This window comes from Condylura cristata, unplaced genomic scaffold (assembly GCF_000260355.1).
Source record: "Condylura cristata isolate star-nosed mole 26May11 unplaced genomic scaffold, ConCri1.0 scaffold00022, whole genome shotgun sequence".
NCBI classification, from domain to species: Eukaryota; Metazoa; Chordata; class Mammalia; order Eulipotyphla; family Talpidae; genus Condylura; species Condylura cristata.
The window spans coordinates 17,339,178-17,352,422 of NW_004567123.1; the positions used below are offsets into that span (position 1 = coordinate 17,339,178).

At 38.7% G+C, this 13,245-nt stretch overlaps 1 protein-coding gene across 4 annotated transcripts in view; it reads left to right on the forward strand.

Moving 5' to 3' along the window:
- NDRG3 (NDRG family member 3) overlaps positions 1-13,245 on the forward strand; it is a 58,045-nt gene that overhangs the window by 27,025 nt on the left and 17,775 nt on the right. For all 4 annotated transcript variants that reach the window (XM_012728436.1, XM_004687212.2, XM_012728437.1 and 1 more), the window contains 5 exons: positions 6,831-6,936; positions 7,900-8,020; positions 9,678-9,740; positions 11,426-11,486; positions 12,326-12,412. In XM_012728436.1, the coding sequence (XP_012583890.1) occupies positions 6,831-6,936; positions 7,900-8,020; positions 9,678-9,740; positions 11,426-11,486; positions 12,326-12,412 (438 nt within the window). The remainder of the gene's footprint in view (positions 1-6,830; positions 6,937-7,899; positions 8,021-9,677; positions 9,741-11,425; positions 11,487-12,325; positions 12,413-13,245) is intronic.

Here is a 13,245-nt window from a genome sequence, read left to right on the forward strand (position 1 = left end):
TTGGATAAAAGAGTAGTGAAAGAAGGTGTGATTAGAGGTGACATACTTAGAATTTTTGAGAAGGAGAAAAGAGCCTATTGTCAGGTGAAACAAAGAATTTATAGGTTATGTCCACTTATCTGCTTAACTGCTGCCTAGTTCTTCTCATAAGAAGAGTGAGACTGATGCTATAGTTCCCTTTACATGTATATCTTGCTTTAAAATAATAATAACACTTGCATATAACTAGAAATACATTTAGAAAATTCAAGAAAATATAAAAATATAAGTTAACTGGTAATTCTTCTACCTAGAGATAACCATATTTTACTACTTTGCAGTTTTATATTCTGGTTATCAAAAGAACACATGCTCATAGTTGAATATTTGGAAAACACAAAGAACTGTGTTGTAACTATGAAAAACTTCATAACTATATAACTCAGGACATCATGTCAATATATTTAGTGTTGACAACAAAACAAAAATAAACCATTCTGTAGGGGACAGGGAGGGAGAGGGATCAGAAGGAGGGAGGGGAGTACACTGGCGACTGTGGTGACAGTGCACAGGTGAACTGGTGGTGGGAATTCTCTGTGGACTGTACCTGAGAAAAGAAAGCAAGCATTGTTTAAAAATGAACAGTGATGTAAAATGTAAATAAATCAGTATTAAAAAGTACATTTAGTGTTGAGTACATATATGGGTATATATAATTTTTATAACAATAATTTTTAAATTCATATGGCTGTACTGACTATATAATTCTGTATCCCTTTTTCTGACTTAGTGTAAGAACACCACCTCATGACTTAACTATTTTATTACTTTTGGGAATTAGATTGCTTGTTGGTAGCCTCCCTGGTAATGCAAGAGTTAAAGTCTTAGCACTATCAAGCTATCACCAGCCACAGCAGCATGAGTTCATGAATTTGATTCTATTTCCATATCCTATTCCTAGACAGGGAGCTGACCCATGTGGTGCAGCAGACCTCTCCTGTCTCGCCCGCTGCACCCCTCAGCAGTGTACCTCAGTCATTCCACCTGTTCTGCTCTCCACTCTGGTGAATCCTCTCAACCCCCTGCACCTCTGGCCCACACCCCAGTTCTTATAAGAATAAATAAAAATATTCCAAGAAACCATAAAAAAAAAAATAAATAAAAATAAACCTTTAAAAAAATAAGACTGCTTGTAATATGTTCGTTTCACTAAATATTTTCATGCATAAATTTTACCCACACTTTGAGTGGATTTTTAAAATGAGTATCTTGGAAATGAATCTTGTTATATCAAATTGCCTTCCACTTTCACCAGAGGAGTACTCAGTAAATACTAATGGAGAGTGAAAAGCTGTTGTCTGTCAGGATATATAATTCCTGTAGAAGATGCAGATAATAGAGTGAATTCACAAGAATAGAGTTCCTGGGATCATCCAGGCTTGGCCAAGGACTGAGTAATTTCATGATGACTGTTTAATTGTAGTAGCTCTTTACAGGACTGATTTATAGACCAACTGTGAAGCCTAGTTTTTAAGTACCATAATACAAATGTGTGACTACCTCTTCTAAAGGGGTTTAAACAATTTTAAACTTTTGCAGATTTCTTGGTAAATGGTTATCATTACAAAATAAGCATTAAGTGAAATAAGTATACAGAAAGTTCCTTCTCCAGAAAAGAAGTGTTTGGAAGACCTGGGATCAGTCACCTGCCGCAGTGTTGTTATAGAGCTTGAGTCAGTCCAAGTCCTCTGGCCTTGAAGCCTGCTCGGATGTGCCCCAGCCTTCTTTCAGCCTCACACTGCACTTCTCTTCATAGACCTCCCAGCCTCCGGGGAAAACTAGAATTATTGTTGACCTACTCCTCTCCAGCTCTGTACTTTTCCCTAGGCTTAGCTTTTATTTCCAGTTGCTGTCCTTGAAATGGCCCCCTTTTTTGGGGGGAAGGCATATAAGAGAACTTGATTTTATTTAAAGTGCTGAAAATATAGTACTTTTTATTCAGGGGTAAAAGGAATCTAATAGGAAAAGCTAAGCTCCCATCCCTACCCCCAATCTCAGTTCCCCTTCCACTGTCACTAATGTTTATTTTTCTTATAAGGTCTATGACGTGGTGGCCATGATGACTGCCATCTGCCCAAAACACACATCCTTCCAATATATAATAGCAGCCTCACTATTAAAAGATCTTTGCCTGTAACTTTAAGAAAAGACCAAGAGACTGTTCTTGCCGGCTAAGCATGGGTCATGTGTCTTGATGTGGGTCACATGCATATCTCTGAACCTCTCACTGTGAATAGAGAGTGGACCCCATCACCCCTTTCTACCTGGACTGTCCTAGGTATTCTGGACTGTTGTGTAGGGGGTAGTCATTCATTCATTTTCTCCTCATTGTTGACCAACACTATATGAAGAAGATTTTTGAGTTATTTTACATAGACATATTGCAAAAAACTTTCAATGAAAAGCATGACTTAGAAGAAGGTTGTGGGTGGTTAAAAAGTAAAAGCAGACATCTGAAAGAGTGTTACTAAGTAAGCCAAAAGGTGAAAGAGATAAGAGGGGAGAGCTGAGGCTATAGTCAGTGGCAGTGGCAGTATGTTCTATTTAAAAAGGAAAGTGATCTGTTGATAGGCAGAAGGTGAAGTAATTGTGGAGGAGCTGCCTTCACTAGTGCTTATACAAGGTTATGCAAATGAACTTTATACCACCACACAGAGGTCAGATGGTAGGAGGGGGTATTATATAAAAAATTCCTATATAATAATGAAAAAAACGTCTTCAGGGCTTATATAGTAGTCTGCTTAGTAAGAATGGAATAGTTTCATAATAAACATATTGACATTTGAGAGTATATTGTCATACAGGTTTACCTGAACTATTTCAGACTGAACAAGAGTGAAGCAGAACAGGTGTGAAGTGATTAAAATTTAATTGAGTTCAGAGAGAGGTGGCAGGTCAGATTGTGATTCTGGTGACAGTACATTCAGCTAAAGGAAAAGAGCTCCAAAGAAAATGTGAAAGTTGATTCTTATCAAATATAGGTATACCTTGGAGACAGTGCTGGCCCAATGCTAGACTACTACAATAAAGTGAATGTTGGAATAAAAGGAGACACGTGACTTTTTTTATTTGTTTCCTGGTGCATATTAAAGTGATATTTACACGATAATATACTAAGAATGCAATAACATTATGTCTTAGAAAAATTATGTAATGCAGATTCCAAGTGAGCACCTGCTTTTGGAAAAATGACATTAATAGACTTGCTGAACACAGGGTTTCCACGAATCTTTAATTTGTACAAAAAACACAGCTGTGAAGCACAGTAAAGCAAAGCACAATAAAACAACATATGCCAATAATGATAATATCCTAAACTCTTAAAGAAATTAAGAGGGAGAGGCAGGCAATATGGGATGGAGACCTGTCAAGAAGTAGTATGGTTGCAGAAGCCTGGAGAATAAAGATGTCATGTTCCAGAAGTATATCACCTTGGAAACAGTACATATTCAGAGACTGCTGGGAAAGATCTGTGCCAAAGCCTCGTATACATACTCTACGTTGAGCTGTGCCCTTTGAGCACAGCCTCTCATTGTATAGTCACCTCCTCTATAGAATGCTGGGGTGAAGAGCAAGGTAGTTGGAGAACAGCCTGTAAAGCAGAAAGGTGGTAATAGCATCACCCCTGTAGTGGCCTAATCTTGAATCAGCTCCATAGACAGGGTCTGTGCACACTCGTCTCCAGATGGAGACTTGTTCATACTGTTCACACACAAAGTCATCAAGGAAGTGTTTCCGAGCCCATACAGAGATGAACATCTCCTTTATTTTTTGCTTTTTATTCTACTAAGCACATTTACATTCACACACTTTGAAAATAAAGAGAAACTATGAGACACGGACAGCCAGCGGTTGTTCCAAATAGGACAACAGGATTAACTGGTAGAATCAAGGACTCTTGGCCTTTTGCTACTTCAGTGGTTCCACAGTTGAGGACATATTATGGGGAAGTAGCTGAGATCTTCCAAGCTGAAATTTTGTAAGTGCTAGAGTTAACTATGAATTTCATCCAGACTGTGAAATAATGACAAACTTTAGTAAATCCTCTCTTAAGATTGTCAGGAGGTTTTTGGGAATTGCCATTTTAAGCAGAAATGTTGATATATAATATTGCTATGTAAACCCCAAGAAAATCCATGAAGACATGCAGAGAACATGCAGACTCCACACAGACAGTTGTTCCAGTGGGGAATCAGTTTTTTTTCTCAACAGAACACAATAATATTGACTAAAACAACATTAGTTAAGCACCTGCTGTAACTACTTGGTCCTGTTCCCTCATCTGCTTTCAATTTGTTCTTTTATGCCCCATCTCCCTATCTCCCTTTTTGTCATCATCCTCCTGACAGCTCACTATCTTCCACCCTCACATAACTATCATCAATTTCCTGGCCTTGGGAGGTCCTGCTAACCTTAGAACCAAGGTATAAGCTGGATTTTCCCTTAATTCTCAGTAACACAGTTAGGACAAAGCTGTAATGTTTAAGTAAGACTCTACAAGGTTTGAGTGGACAAAAAGAAGACTCCCAGCAAGTACATTGTTAAGATGACAAGTTTTTCACACACTTCAGTTTTTATTCTCCTGTAATATCTATCACCCATCTGGCAGAGACAGGCTTCTCCCTCTCTTCCTCTTATTTTGTTCACTCTACTTCATTATGCAATTCATCAATTTTCGCAATAAGGAATAGACTTTTTAATTCTTTTGACATTATAAATAAGGCTGCATTGTCTGTCTCTGTGCTTTTTGTGTATCTGACAATGTTTGAGATTTTCTTTATACCTAAAAGTAAAAGTGCTGTAGGCACCTATTGAATTTACTAGAAGTGACCAAATTGTTCTCCAGAGTTGTTCTGGTTTACATGCTTGCTAACAGTGTTATAGGAGTTATTTCTCTATATCTTGACCAATACTTGGCATTACCTGACTTTAACATTTTTGTTATTCTGGTGTTTGTGAAATTGCATCTCATTGAATTTAATTGGCACTTTCCTGACTACTAATAGAGGTAATATCATCCTCCTCGATTTTCTGTAACAGCGTCCTATTCATTTCTTTCATAGCACTTACCACAAGAACTTATTGTGGGCTGGTTGATTTGTGTTTATTATCTGCTTTCCTGTCTAGAGCACAGTCTCTGTAAGAACAGTGTCTCATCTCTTTTGTTCATTGTGTTATCCCCAGGGCGCAGTCTAGGGTCTGGTAGTAGGGGCTCAATACAATGTTTAATGCATGGACCTAGTGGTGAAGGGGCTCCTCAGTAAGTCTGACATGACTACCAAAAAATGCGCACAAATTTCTTTGTATTCCTCCCATTCAAGCCCTGTATTTTATTTCATGGCCAATTTAGTCTGCTTCTCTCCTACATTTATTTCTTCCCTTTTTTGAACCTTTGAATTGACTTAGATAAGACATAACAGAGAAATAAGATTTAATAAAGAATAGCAGAAATAATGAGTCATTCAAAATATGATCTGTTGAAGCTATCTGGCCCCACCTAGGGGGGGGCTTTGTTTTGAGGTACACTGTTGTTCAGCTAATTTAAGATTGTGCTGTGCTCCACATCTGAAAAGAAATGAAAGTTCCAGTGAGGTTCATTATTAGATGGCACATTAAATTGGAATGAAAGCCCTGTGTCTTTGTTGGGATTTTTATTGACAGTTATTCTTGCCTTATCTACTATAAGATTTTCTGAGATAGGTGCAGATTTCATCAGTAAAAATTTACTAGCATGGTAATTTTTTTTAAATAATATAATAGCTTATTTTTACATCATTTTGTGCTTTTTTCCATCTCAGTTGTAATCCCCATGGGCTTCCCACCACCAATTCACCCAACGCCATCACCATAGCCCAATGCACTCCCCCTAACCCCTGCCATTTTTTATCCCATTCCCCACTCCACCCCTGTAAATTGTCTCTGGTACATAGTTGTTTGTTATTATTATTATTTTCTCCCTGGTTCTTTATATTCCTGCTATGAGTGAAACCATCTGGTATTTTTCCTTTTCTTTCTGGCTTATTTCACTAAGCATGATCCCTTCCAGCTCCATCCATGTTGCTGAAAAGGCATGTGTTTATCTTTGCTCCTTGTCTTCGTTAGGATCCTTTGAGGTGCAGGGAACAAGTCTACAAGCTAAACTAAACCAGAGTAATCCAGGGATGCCTCAGAACTTAAAAGCGTACACAGCTAGAACCAAGACTCTACTTTGAGCTCCCAAGTTTACTTCTATTTTCAAGAGAGGAACTGAGCTGAGGATGGAATCTCTCAATCATAATTCAGGGAAGGGTGCTGATCCAACCCGGACCAGATGCCCACCTAATTCCAGTAAGCTGTCTCCATTAGGTTACTTTCTGTAAGCCTGGCAGCCATGAGCCTTTTCTGATATAGGGCAGCTCCCAGGAAACACATCCATTTGCTAAACATGCATTTAGAGACTTTGAAATCTAAAACTGTTACTCAGCAACTTTTTCATATAGTCTGCTTTCTTAACTTTTCTACCTCCAGTTCTCACCTAACTCCTTACCTAATTTAATGATCTCCTTTCCATTGCCAGTACTTAACAGAACCTTAACTTCCCTCCCTCAAAACAGTGACCTTTGTGGATTCATTTATTCGTTTATCTGGAAGGATTAAGAAAATGGAAATATTCTGTGAACACCTCTTTGGTATGCTTATAGATCAGTGATGTGTCCTTGCCCCAGGTGGAGAGTGAATCAGGTGTTGTGAAACTTCAGCAACCTGAGGAGTCCATTCTGCCTTTGTTGAGACTTTACCTTCTTCTTTTACAGGAACATGACATAGAAACAACTCATGGTATGGTCCACGTCACGATAAGAGGCCTTCCGAAAGGAAACAGACCAGTTATTCTAACTTATCATGACATTGGCCTCAATCGTACGTATTTAATTTTATACCTTCCACTTTTAGCTTAATACTTAATCTTTGTATATTAAAAAAAGAACAAAAAAAGAAACCCTAGGTTTCCAGTAGACCATAGTTTTCTCCTCTCTGCCTTAATCTTCCCTCCTTATTGCTACATATATTAATGGCAGGGCTGCAGTTCCTGAGAAGTATTTTGGGAGATACTAGAATTATATTTCACCTTTTTGTAATATCTGTTAAAGGATGAAGATTATATGACAAACTAGTTAAGAAAACAGTATTAATAAAATCAGCTAGTTTGTTGTTTTTTTTTTTTTTTAAGGCTATACTTTTAAGGATTTTTCATATTTCAGGTTAGAATTTTGTTGTGAATTCTTCAAATTAGTTAATAAAATATCATCAATATTTTGCCATGCCTATCATCAATAGCTTTAAGTGGGTGTTTCCAGATGCTATTGTAAAATTCTGGCAGTAGCCACAGACACATGGAGTCTTCTGTATACATGTGTTTTCTTTTTCTCTCTCTTTTTTTTTTTTTTGCATCTTTAGCATGAATTGACATAAGCAGTTATATTAACAGAGTAGAAATTGAAGAATACTTTCTGCATGCACCCCAGCACTTTGCCAAGAGATAGCTTCCACATGGTGAATATAAACAGCCCAAAATACTGTATCCATGTTTTTGGGGTATAGTCAGTGTCTCTATGGCACATAGGGCAATGAACTGCATGAGAGATGCACCATTATGGGTGCAAGGTTATTTTTTGCATCACTAGGACTGGTTTCAACTTTATATAGACCTTGTATAGAATTTAGAATTAGTTGTCATTTTCAAGTCATTGAGACATCTGGTATTCAGCCTTCAGGGCAGCTTGAATTTGACTGTTTGTGGACAGTGATATGGAATTGACTGAACAGAGGAAAATTGGGGAGCGATGGCAAGTCTGTGACTTAAGAGTATTTTCATTCTTGCAGATAAATCCTGTTTCAATACATTCTTTAACTTTGAGGATATGCAAGAAATTACCCAGCACTTTGCTGTCTGTCATGTGGATGCCCCAGGCCAACAGGAAGGTGCACCCTCATTCCCAACAGGGTAAGGCCACAGGTACAATCTGGATGGCAGGCACTTAGCAGAGCAGATGTCTGAACTGCTATGGGAGAAGTAGTGTGCATTTCCCTTCCTTGCTAGTTGGTTCTAGCACAACCGACAGGTAGATTACACATAACCAGGCATCCCTGTATTTTCTCTCCTGGATCTGAGGGGACTATTCTGTACAACCTGTTGAAGCAAACTGCATGTTTTCCCACCTCCTGGGATAAGTAGGAACCTGCCTACCTTTAATCACACGGCATGAGTGTCTGGAATGGCCACTTATCACTTTTATAGGTTCCCATCGTTAACTATTTAAGATTTGTCATTTTTTTTGTCTCTCCTTAAAACTCAGCCACCTAAGCCCTAACTCAGATCGGATCCCTCTGAGCTGCCTGGTTGCACCTTACCTCCCAGTCTGGTGACAAGAATTTGAAAATCCGTGTCACCATTCATTCTGAGAAGTATTCTGTCAGATAGAGCTGTACTTGAAGCTCTCAGCCTCATTCTAGGCCTGCTTTGCATGGTGTAGCTACCGGCGCCCCAACTGTTTATTATTGAGCAGAGTTTGGAGGAGGTGTGACATCACAAGCTGTGGGACAGTAGTTTTTCCCTTCTCTCTTTACTCATCCTTGGAGCTGCCTTTGCCAGTGATTGCTGTGAAATATATCATTGCAGAAGAAGTCTAGCCGACAGTAGTACGTCACTACTTTAAAGACTAAATTTAATCCTCACAACCCTATAGAATATGTTTGCCATTTTTCCTATTTAACAAGTGAGAAAACTGAGGCCAAGATTAGTTACATAACAGATAAGTAGCAGGGCTGGGGTTTTTTAACCCCAGCAGTCTTGACTCAAGAACCCATGTTACTGACTCTGTCTAAGCTATCTGTCTCTCCTCTCAAATGTCAATTGGCCAGTGACTAGTTTATATCCAACAAGATTTTTTTTTCTACTTTTAATATTTATGTACTAACAAACTTGTACACAAGTGACTCAGAGAACTTCATTGCTTAAGGTGTTCCAGGCAGAGGCAGACTTCCCTGTCAGATGTAGAGCAGATCATGCCTTAAGTACAGGAGGATATCATGAGATCCTTTTCATCTTTGCTTCTGTAACCATAATGGACACATGTTTATATCATGAAACAAATTCAAAAGCAAACAATAAAGCAGCCATGTTATCCTATGCTTAATCAGCATTTATGATGAGCAACCCAGGATTTGTGGTTTGTGCCTAAACCTGCTTGGTTTATTTTTTTATATAGCTGCCTAAATATAAGCAGCCAACCAAAAGCCACCTCCTGAATTGGTACTTACTGCTGGGAATTTACTGAGCCTGGGCCCCAAATTAAAGTGATTGTTAGGGAGTTGGAAATATTCTGAGAGAGAGCCTCATTACCAATTCTTTTCAAATGGCTTCCTCTGGTCTCAGAGGCTGCTTTTCAGGCTATAGAAACATGTAATTCTTTAAACTTCTTAGCATGGTAGTCATAGCATCACACAACATACTGCAATCATTTCCAGGCACCAAATCACCTACCTCCTTTTGAGGCTTTGGTAAAAAGAATGCATTTAGGTACGAACTCTCTACTTTTCTAGCTGTTCTAGTGGAAAATATGGGTGAATTCTAATTCAGGAGCTATCCCTCTGGATTTCAGGTACCAGTATCCCACAATGGATGAGTTGGCTGAAATGCTGCCTTCTGTCCTTACCCACTTAAGGTAGGTTCATTCTGCAGTTCTTTTACATGGCTTTCTTGACTTTCTAGACTTTCTACTGTGTCTGATCTAGAAAAAATGATAGTGAGGAAAACAATAGGCATACATCTTAGTGGGGGAATTAACAAGTATATAAACAGTTACAACTAAAGTCCCAACGAAGAAGAAGGGTATTGTAATGGAGAATAAAGGCAGTATCACACACTAGATAAAGCTAGTTGGGGAATACCTCTCCTAAGGTGTCACCTAGGCTGGGACTGGAGAATGAAAAGGAGATACTCAGACAAAGAGCCATGGCAAGAAGACTCCAGACTGAAGGAATAATATATCCAAAAGGCATGGGGTGAAATTGAAGAAATAGAAAAGAACCATGTTACATAGGTCTAACAGATCAGGTAAGAATTTGAGATTTTCAAAATATGAAGAAAAAAACATTGAAGGATTTTAAGCAGGAAAGTAATATCCAATTTAATCTTTTAAAATGATCACTGTAGGGTCCTTTTTTTTTTTTAAGATTTATTTATTTATGCATACAACAACTGGGGTACAGGCCAGAGGTGTGAGAGGGGTGGTAAGAGGATTCACCAGAGACAGAGTAGGGAGCAGAATAGGCAGATCTTCTGAAATACACTGCTGAAGGAAGCAGCAGATGGGTCGGGAGGGAGGGCCCTAGGATCACTTGTTATGTAAATTGCATGTCAGTGAAGCTATTTAAATGTTTTTAAGATTTTTCTATCTGTGAAGAAAATGCATTGGAAAGGACTAAAAGAGAAAAGACAGAGAGGTCTGTTAGACTACAACAGTCCAGACAAATGATAATGATACCTTGGTACTGGATGCTATATGGAGGAAAGTAGATAGAAATATTTTGGAGGTGATTCTGTATTACTTGCCGGTGGGTTGGTTGGACAGGGAAGTTATAAGAGAGTGAGCTATTAAGGTAACTCCCAGATTTTAGTCATATTTCATTTAACCCTTAAAAATCAACTTAGAAGTAGGTCCCTCCCTGGTGGCACAGGGGGTTAAAGCCCAGCACTATGAAGCTATCCTCAGTCATTGCAGCATGAGTTCAATCCTCAGTCAGAGAGCTGACCCACATGGTACAGCAGACTGTTCCTGTGTATTTCAGTCAGTCCACCTGTTCTGTTCCCTACTCTGTCTCTGGTGAATCCTTTTACCTCCCACACCTCTTGTTCCCCAGTTCTTGTATACATAAATAAATCTTTTTTTAAAAAATCAACTTAGGGCCCTCCCTAAAGCACAGCATCGCAAGCTAGCTGCAGCTGCTTTAGTGTAGGTTTAATCCCCGGCCCCGGAGGTGACCCACATGGTGCAGCAGACCTCTCCTATCTCACCCCCGACTCCCCTCAGCAGTGTATTTTGTCATCTGCCTGTTCGGCTCCCCATTCTGTCTCTGGTGAATTCTCTCATGGGCGCCCCTGCACCTCTGGCCTGTACCCCAGTTCTGTATGCATAAATAAATAAATCTTTTTAAAAAATAAAAAATCAACTGTCATATTTTGTTCTATAGGTGGGAAACTGAGGCTTACAAAGTTAAAGTAACTTGACCAATTTCTACATTTAGTAGGTATCAAAGCCAGAATTTGAACACAGTTGTATTTTTTCCATTATGCCACTCTACCTCCAAATGAGTTAACCCTGTTAATGTTGCTATGTCCCTCTCACAGTCTGAAAAGCATCATTGGGGTTGGAGTTGGAGCCGGAGCTTATATCCTCAGCAGATTTGCAGTAAGTATGTGGAGGATTAGTCTTGACAACCTTGAGGCTCTACCTCGTCACAGCACTTACTGTTTTCAGTGACACAAGTACTGTCTTGTGTCTTATGTCAGTTTTTCTTATAAGAAGATTGCTATTTACTTACATTGTATCATTAACAGCAAAAAAAGAAAGCATAAAGGTTGTCATAGGCATAAAAAAGGACTGAGAGAAAATATACCGAAATATTTGCAAGGATTGATGTTGTATGCCAAAATAATAAAAGAGATTTTTATTTTCTGCTTTTTATACTTCTCTGTTAGTCAGATTTTCTAACAGTCAGCATAATCAGTGGGGAGAAAGTAAGCTAGAGTTTTGAATTTACCAAGAAACTCAAACTCATATTGATATTTATTTAAGAAATTTTCCAAATGCCTCCTGGGTGATAGAATTGTCCTCTGGGGTTCGTATCACCTATTCATGTGGTTTCAGAGAAAACTCAGAAACCCCCACTAGGAACAAAAGTGTATGTGTGAAATAGCAAGTCTAAACTTCAGCAACTTCTTATGCCAAGTGTACTTCCCCCCAGGGCAGACTCAGGCAACATGATTCAAATAGCTGCAGAGATACAGGTGCCTTCCCCCATAGGTCTTTACAAGGTGAGATACTTCGATAGCAGTTTAAGAAACTGGTTTTCTAGTCAGATTTATAGTGCTATTTTTAAAAACTATCTCCCTTAGCACCTCTCTCAAGTCTTGCATTCAAATCCGAAGCCTAAAGGCATAGTAAGAATTAATTAACCATGCTCTGGTTTTGTTAGGCAAAACATATGAGTGGAACTTGCATGCTATTGTCTTTGTCTCATATTTCAGCTCAATCATCCAGAGCTTGTGGAAGGCCTCGTGCTCATTAACGTAGACCCTTGTGCTAAGGGCTGGATTGACTGGGCAGCCTCCAAAGTAAGTGCCAGATAGTGTCTGTGGGCTCATCTTGTTTCTTCTCAAAATGGCTTATCTGTTTTATTTATGTTTATATATATATTTTTGATAGATAAAGTTAAGAACAAGAAGGTAAGTATACAGTTTAATGAATGTTTATATATTAAATCACCACCCAATCAATTTACAGACTATTTCCAGCTCTAAGAATTCCCATTGTGCCTTTTCCATAATTAATATTTCCTCTCCATCCTGGAAATAATCCCAGAAATAATTAATATTTATTTCTTCTCCATCCCAGAAATTATCTTCTTTCCTCATAGGTTGGTTTTATCTATTCTTAAATATCATATAAAAGAATGTTGGGATAAAAGAATGTTCTTTTGCATCTAGCTTTTTTCAGTTAACATTGTATGTCTCAGTCATGTTGTATGTAGCAGTGGCCCTTTTAAATTGCTGTTTAGGGCCTCCCTGGTGGCGCAAGGGGTTAAATCTCATCACTGTGAAGCTGTCAACAGCCGCTGGGGTTCCATCCAAGAGAGGGAGCTGACCCACATGGTGCAGCAGACCTCTTCTGTCTTACCCCCTGCTCTCCTCAGCAGTATATTCCAGTCAGTTTGCAGTTCTGTTCTCTCTTCTATCTCTGGTGAATCCTCTCCCCCTACGCCTCTGGCCTGTGCCCCAGTTCTTGTATGCATAAATGAATAAATCTTTTTTAAAAAGGTATTTTTTAATCTGAAAAATGAAAGAATCTGCTATTTAGATAGAAGAGTATCTAAAGTCTTTTCAAAAAGATAGGAAACTGTAAGGATCTGCTGGTGATTTCACAAATATAGATAATCCCAGCAACAATC